At 40.0% G+C, this 8234-nt stretch overlaps 1 protein-coding gene across 1 annotated transcript; it reads right to left on the bottom strand.

Annotated features, from left to right (window-relative positions):
- Positions 1-4420: 4420 nt before the first annotated feature.
- LOC113341479 (formin-like protein 5) lies at positions 4421-6742 on the bottom strand. Its single transcript, XM_026586352.1, has 2 exons — positions 6566-6742; positions 4421-6398 (listed from the first exon to the last, which is right to left on the bottom strand). The coding sequence occupies exons 1-2, from the start codon at positions 6622-6624 to the stop codon at positions 4877-4879; spliced, it is 1581 nt and encodes a 526-aa protein (XP_026442137.1). The 5' UTR covers positions 6625-6742; the 3' UTR covers positions 4421-4876.
- Between the last annotated feature and the right edge of the window lie 1492 nt (positions 6743-8234).

The raw sequence follows: 8234 nt of genomic DNA, 5'->3' as shown, positions 1-8234 counted from the left end.
ACAAGTAATGCACGTCAAGATCAAACAGATGCACAATCCTCTTGTTCTGAGATAGCTTCTCATCCTGTACAGACAAGGTCCAAGTATGGCATCTGTAAACAAGTTCAAAAGTTATGTTTATCTGCTACAAAACATCTCCTACAGGATACAGATTTCATGGAGCCTACCTGTTACTCAGAAGCATGCAAAAATCCGAAGTGGAGAACAGACATGGATGTTCAAATCAATGCTCTTATTCGCAATGGTACGTATTCACTGGTTAAGTATGAACCAGGCATGAATGTTGGGGGCTCCAAATGGGTATTATGTGTGAAGAAAAATCCTGATGGCAGCATAGAGCGTCTCAAAGCACGACTTGTGGCTAAAGGCTTTAACCAGCAAGAAGGTGTTTACTACGGGGAGACATTTAGTCTGGTGATAAAGCCGTGTACAATTCGTCTTATACTGTCCATAGATGTCATGAACAATTGGACTTTGAAGCAGCTAGACTTGGAGAATGCATTCCTACATGGAAAACTTGAGGGGGATGTCTACATGAAGCAGTCGGCTGGTTATGTGGATCCTAATTACCCTAACCATGTGTGTAAGTTGCACAAGTCCTTGTATGGACTCAAACATGCGTCGCATGCCTGGTTTTCAAGATTAAGTAACTATTTACTTCAACTTGGCTTCAAGGTATCAGTAGAAGACACATCATTATTTGTCTTAAAAACTCAAAAGTCTATCACATATGTGCTAGTTTATGTTGATGACATATTATTACAAGATCTAATTCAGTTCATATAACTCATCTCATCAAAGACCTTGGTGCAGAGTTTGCTATTAAGGATATGGGAGAATTAAACTTCTTCTTTGGCGTTGAGGTTATCAGGCAGAAAGATGAAGTTGTTATCACACAAAGGAAATATGTAAAAGATCTTCTGAAAAGGACAAAACTTGATGGAGTAAAACCAGTTTGCACTCCATTGGCTCCAAACATGAATCTTCGACAACAAGGTTCTGAGAAAATTGCAGATCCCAGTTTGTATCGCAGTGTGGTTGGAGCTCTGCAGTACCTGCATATTACCAGACCAGACATATCTGTAGCAGTTAATAAGGTATGCCAATACATGCATGATCCATATATATAGAACATTGAGAACTGGTAAAACGCATTATTCGATATCTCAAGAGAACGGTGGACTATGGCATGCATCTCAAATCTTCTCAAGACTTCTCTCTTCATGCCTATTCTGATGCAGACTGGGCAGGATGTTTAGTTGATCGCAAGTCAACAAGTGGTTATTGTGTATATTTTGGTGGCAACTTAATATCGTGGAGTCCAAGAAAAACAGAAAACAGTCTCAAAATCCAGCACTGAAACAGTCTCAATCCTTACTACTTGAACTAGGAATCACAATATTAGCACCTGTGTTATGGTGGGATAACTTCGGCGCCACGTATCTCACGGCAAATCTAGTGTTTCATGCTCGCACCAAGCATGTAGATATTGATTACCACTTTGTAAGGGAACGAGTTGCAAGTAAACGATTACAGGTCAAGTTCTTCAATTCAAGAGATCAACTTGATGATATTTTTACCAAGGGACTTGCGTCACCAATGTTTCATATTCTTCGGTCCAAGTTGCACATTCGTCAACTACAGTACAACTTGAGGGGAAGTGTTAACACAATTGTCAGTTCTCCTACAAAGTCTCAGCAGCATCACTCAGAAGAAGAATGAAACTGAAGCTCTAGTCATTAGGCTTGAAGCTCGGTCTTTAAGTTAGAATTAAACTCGTTCTTCATTTGCTGGAATAATAATTCTAAATCTGTAATAGTTCTGTTGAACTTCAATTATAAATAATATCTCAATCTCCACATGTAAATTGTGGAAGATCTTCTACCTAATATCAAGTTCTAACTCAGGTACTCTCTGCAATTTTTCCATCTACATCGCTCTACAGTCTTTGTGCTCACTACCAACTGGTCTTCCGCCGACATCAAAGGTTGCCACGTAGGAGAATTTGCGGCAGCAGTTTTCTAGATTTTACGATGCGAGAGAAACAAAAGAAATATATTAATGAAACTAACCAGAAAATTCATCTCAAATTGGTTTAAATGTTAAAACTCTGATCATCTCCCGGGTATTTCCTTCTACGGTTACTTCTGATACAAAGTCCATCTTCTCTTCGAAAATATCTCTCACAGATTCACTGTCACTGCCACAGGATTTACAATTAATTTCATTCAATATGCAGCGACAAATGGTAAGTCGGGATAACATATCTATGCAATTCCTGGTTGGCGTCAAAGCAACTTTTTCAAAATTCTAATCCTATCTTTGTAGCCATTCAAGTGGTTGCATGTCAGCGAATCCTAACATGTTCTTCAAGTATTGGGACTAATCACTACTATATGTGTCTCTTTTTCTTTTCGAAGCATATATTTGTCTCTGTATCCAATTACTCTTGGTGTTACTTGTTGTACCAATTTGGAATTTTTTTTTTTTTATGGGTAAAAAATTTGGTGCTGCCGAGTTTCGAACTCAGGTCACTGATATCATCACCCAATGACTTTACCAATTTGGAACCTTCAATCCTGACTAATCATGCCATGTGAAACAATTTTGGGAGCACGCTATTTTGATTGATTACTGAGTAACTTCTAGACACGGAATGGAAATTTTAATTGTCTCCTTCCAGATGAGTTCCTAACAATGGCTATTGTTCGTTACTTAGAAAAATACATATATTACAGTGAAGAATATAACTCAACATCAATGGATGTCGATGATGATTATCTTTGGAAAAGAGGAAGCTAAATCCATGAATTATCTGCTATAATTGTATTATTCAGAAAATAACCAAGAAGGCAATAAGGGACCGTTGCGTCGTCTAGGCTTCGTAGAACTTGGCACGTTCAGTTAATTTCTTCCAAGTACAAACTAATTTGTGTCTCTTAGGATTTTTTGAAAAGGCAACCTTTGGGATTAAGACGTATGTTAGATGATTTGGCAATGATGACATGTAAAGTAATGCTGACATGGCTTCACCATAAAGCAAAACAATTGTGGTCACGCCATGTGTCGTGTTTGGGGTCTCTTATTATAGAGGGGAACCACCGGCCGAGGTGATCAACAAAAAAAAAAAAAAGGACTTTACAAACGTTAAATTTGGTTCCAGATGATAACAAATTAAGAAATCCAAGTTCGAAAATAGGTAGTCGATTACTAATGTCGTCATTTCCAAGTTCCAACTATATATAAATACTACAGAGCCATACCCACAAATGCGCTTGAAAACTATTTAGTCTATTTTACTTTCTTCTTCAGGCCACATATGGACGCATAAATCACAAAGCAGAATATTCGAGACAGCACCATCTTAATTAGATAACGAGACCACATTTGATAGATTTAGAAACTCTAACCCATCTCACGCCAATAGTCCTCCAATGACCGTTCTCATCACTAGCGATTCTCCTGAAAAGCAGCCCAAAAATAACAACAAAGGAAAATATAACGAGACTAAGACTACCCCAACTTTCATTGACATCGAAATAAAGGTTGGAGAATATGACTAACGAATGAAAACCCAAGATGGAATTGCAATGAAGATTAAGATGAATGTTATACCAGGCAAAAATATAATGTAAATGTAATAAATTTTAAAAGCAATTCGAGACGGATTGACTGTGGTAGTTGGCCGTACGTAGATGAGTTCTTGGATGAGATCTTATCTCGTTGTGCACCTTCCTCTTCACTCGTGGTTGTTAGCTAAGATCCCAAGATAAGTTTTGAGTTTTGATATCCCGCACATTGAAAATGAACTCATGATAGTTTCCAGGTTTTAACAAAATCAATACAAAGATGTCCAGCAAAAGCTTTAGACTCAACCTAAAATGGCTATAACGTCTTACATAACTCTAACTAAGACATTAGTTATTTAAGGTGGTTTTTTCTTTTAATGTTTTGACCCATTATTGAGAGTTTCAAGTGCCGTCTGAATCAGGTGGATGGCGAATCGATACCTATATCCTGATACATCCGCTGGACGCTACGGATCAAACACGTAAATTAAAAAATACGTTAACCTGCGGGATGAAAGGAAAAAAAATTATAATAGGAATGGTTGGTAAACTATGAAATAAAATACATTAGCGTCATTTTCGGGCATCATGTCTGGCCGAGTAACCGATTGACTTGGTATAAGTTTGTGCCGTGGTTGGGAATTTCTAAGTATTCTTTCATGGGTGATGAACACAGATATCAAAATGATTTATAAATCTTTATTTTTCTTTTTTTTTTCCTTTTTCTTTTCCCATTTTTATTTGACTCACTGATGAATTTTTTTCCAAAATGTAATTTGTTTGGATTATACGAAAGATGGTACATAATGTCCATTTCTTACAGCAAGGGACAAGGAGAACAAATACGAGGTACATACATATATGATCTGTGTCGACGTTGACAACCTTAGTCCTAAGAAACAAAATAGAAGATCACACTAGTAACCTTATCAAGAACTTAAAAAATACTTTGTGAGAGAACCAATCATACGGCAATGCGTGATGGGGTAAAACTGGATGCATGATGGTGTAAAATTCGGTGGGAGTAAGTGGTGGGTCGGAAGAACTAGGTTCGTAGTTCACATAATTTGTGTTTATTGTTGACGATGATGAGGAATCACTGCGGATGTGATTTCCAGCTCCAACTATGGGAATTATATTCTTAGCTATGTTATTAATATCAGAACTTGAACAGTAACAAGGTGTTGATGGTGGATCATCTACAGAGTCAGATGAACTGCTTTGGATCTTTACAAGATCCCCGTGAGCAACAAATTTCATCCCACGGTTTGGGAATGGCAGTGGTGGTGGAGGCTGTGCTATCCCATTCAATGGAGATTATCGCCGATTTCTACATAAATTTCTTTCTTAAAGTGACTATCTGTGGTCTGCTTTCTCTTGCGCAGCAAAGTATTTGAATTATTTGTTATTGTTGGTACTGGCGTTCCGTGATTTGTCGCCCTTTTCATACCACATGGTTTAGTAGCTTTTGGGGCCGGAAATGTGAGATTTTGAGGCATCGGGGAAGATGGTCTCGTATTTTTATGCAAATTGGATGACCCAACTGGTGGTACAGGTGGCTTCTCTGATGTTTTTTTGGGTGGCGGTGGTTCCGGTAATGGCGGTGGCGCCGGTGGTTGTGGCGGCAGAGGTGGTGGTAAACCCGCACCAGAAAGGAATTTCTTAATCTGACTACTCTTCTTGACAAACTTCTGAAGAACTGATGAAGTAGGTGGATCTGCTAATGGATGTGGCTGGGCAGCCTTGGAGTTGACTTTTTTCTTGTTATTGTTTGGTTTGAATAATTCTGTTAGAAATGATTGCGGATGTGCCGGTGGCGGAGGAACTGGGGATGATGATTGAGCAACAGAAGACTGAGACGGTTGTACCGATGGAGCTATTTCTGGTAGTGGTGGCTGTATTTGTCGTGTGGCGGGTGGTACACCAGACTGGAACGGAAATCTTCCGGATTCCCCTTTCTTAGCTTTTTTTGATTGAGTACTTACTCTTCTCTCCTCCCTCTCTTTTCTTCTTCTCGGTGGTGGCTGTGGTAGTGGATCTCTTTTAGACTTTACTGTTGGCTGCGGGAGTGATGCTGGTGATGTAAATGCATCAACTCGCCGTATAGTTCTTGGATTGCTGGTATATTGGGTGTCGTAAAATTCGGGTATAGGTGGAGCTGATGCATCGGGTCGATGAAGGGGTGCATATTGATATCTGTTGACTTGGTTATAGGCAAATATTCGCTCTTCCGGTGCCAGAAATGATTCTTGTCTTGAAGTAAGGGATGAACCACTGTTCTTTCTTTCATTTCCAACAGTTGGCTGTTTTTGGTTCATGGTTAACTGAGAATGACGACGGCAAAGACGGTGATATTGATGATGATGGTGCTCTCTTTTTGTCCCAGATCTGTGAGGTCCATTATTTTCGTTCTCCTCCACCTCCACCTCCTCCAGATCTTCTTTTTTCTTTTCCACCACCTCCTCCTCTTCCTTTGACTTTTCCAGCACCTCCTCGCCTTCCTCGTCCGCTTTCTCCTCCTCCTCCACTGCATATTGCTGGGCGCTTATGAGAAGCAGTTCGTTTTTCTTTTCCACCACCATCTCCTCCTCCTCCGTCTCTTCCGTTGACTTTTCTAGCGCCACCTCCACCTCCTCGCCGTCCTCATCATTGTCCTCCTCTTCCTCCTCCACAGCTTTTTGCTGCGCAATTGAAAAACTATAGCCCCTCTGAATATGCTCATGTCCTCCGTCAGTGGTGGTGCTTGGAAGCAGTCGACAAATAATAGCAAAGAAGACCACAAGGTCCACAACAAGATTCAGAACGCCCAAATTTTTCTTCGCATTAGATCTGTAATTAGATTCGTTTAACATAAGTCCATTTTGATTATGATCAAAATTTAAAAAAAGAAAGCAAAAAAAAAAATACTCCATTTTGAAATAAAGTGCAGTAAAATGCAAAAACAAAATCATAATTACTGAATCTGCAAAAAAATTATTTATCAACCAGATCCGTACCTTAACGATGATGAAGTGCTTTCCAGACGAAAAGGTTGGATTTGTCGTGCTTCTTTCATGGCTTTTTCTGATCGGAAAATGATGATGCAAACTGCAGCTAAACGCGTATCAACGCTCCGCCATTTAACGCCGACATTTTATCAAGAGTGCTAATCAACTGATAGATAAGTAAGAAGAGGTAAGGGTACTCAGATTTCGAGTTGGCACAACATCTCCATAAGTTTGTTGTATATTTATTGGGAAGCCTGGATGTGGAAACTCTCATGGATGTGTAACCAACGGTTTGATCGTCTTAGAGCATCCACAGTGGGCGAGTATAACCAAATTTATGGTAAAAGAACCAAACACAGTGGAACGGAGTATCGATTAAATCCAGACCATCGATTATATCCCAGAGTATATTTGATCCGAGACCAGGACTAAACCTAAATATAATCGAGCGTTGATATAATCTTCGTTTCTCGACGGACGGTTATATAATGTACGCCCCACGCCGCGCGTTTGTATAGAGTTCGTCCCACGAAGAGGCGGGTATATAAATCGCATCAACGTGCCATTGGGGCGTAACTGAAGTTAACGCCTGGAATCAGGCGGTTATATAGCTAACGCCCCATTCATGTGGTTATATAGTTAACGCCCCAATGGAGCATTTTCTTTGTGAAGTTCGAGCAGCGTCTCCATTTTATTATGAAGTTCGAAACAGAAGGGAGTTTCTCCAAGCAGCTTCCATTACATTTTTGAGATGGAACTCCAAAGGATTCCAGTGACAACACAAGGAAGTGGTGGTGTTAAACGATGTTTTGACATTGCACGCATGGCTGGAGTGACTTTGGGGTTAAGCTTTTCCTGTAATCAGATGGTCGTAAATTAGGAGATATTAATGAGGATCATCGGAGCTTCTGGTGATGAACTGGTTTGCCGTGAGATTGAGCTACTGGTGGAGGAAGGTCAGGAGATAGATGGTTATTGCTGTGGCTAAATGGAGTTTGGGAATCAATGGAGATGTTTCTGTCGAATGATGGAAACTGCAGTCAGGGATGGAGTCACTGGTGGTGACTATGAGTTCAGAGGTTGTTGCATGGGTGTTGAAGAATCTGGTGCGGCAACAATTCCGTGGTGGTAATCATTCACCGTGTAATCGATGGAGCAAAGATGAGATATCAGTGTTGCTAGAGTTAAAGGAAGGAGAGTTATGTCTCGGCTGATCTGTTGTTGTTCGAAGTGATTCTATGGACTTTACGTACGCCCCATGGGGCGTAGATTATACAAACGCCCCTTCTCCCTGCGTAAATTTTATGAACGCCCCACATCGGGCGTAATCTTTACCAACACCCCATATCGAGCGTAATGTTTATCAACGCCTGAATGAGGCGCACTTTATACCTCCGCTACACAACCAAACGAAGATTATAACTCCGCTCGACTAAATATACTCGCCTCCCACTGCGTCACGCAACAGACTAAACTAAAATTTGGTCGTTCATTTTAGTCTTTGATCTTTGGGTTTAGTCGCATCACTGCAGTTGCTCTTAGAGATGGTGCACCGTGGATCTGAAACTCCCTTTCCACCTATCATTTATTAATTATTCTCATAAAATTTCAAAGTTTTCCAACCAATCTTAATTATTTGAGCCATGTATGTTTGGCATTAATTTTTTTTTTTTAAATC

Source organism: Papaver somniferum, unplaced genomic scaffold (assembly GCF_003573695.1).
Source record: "Papaver somniferum cultivar HN1 unplaced genomic scaffold, ASM357369v1 unplaced-scaffold_29, whole genome shotgun sequence".
Lineage (NCBI taxonomy): Eukaryota > Viridiplantae > Streptophyta > Magnoliopsida > Ranunculales > Papaveraceae > Papaver > Papaver somniferum.
The sequence above is the reverse complement of the archived record's forward strand: the minus strand, read 5'-3'. Positions and strand labels throughout refer to the sequence as shown.

What these genes read in the sequence shown, in the direction of transcription:
- LOC113341479 (XM_026586352.1), bottom strand. Translation starts at nt 6,624, where the DNA reads ATGAAAGAAGCACGACAAATCCAACCTTTTCGTCTGGAAAGCACTTCA. An exon ending in AGCACTTCATCATCGTTAAG is followed by an intron (nt 6,399 to 6,565) that starts GTACGGATCTGG and finishes ATCTAATTACAG; the next exon opens with ATCTAATGCGAAGAAAAATT.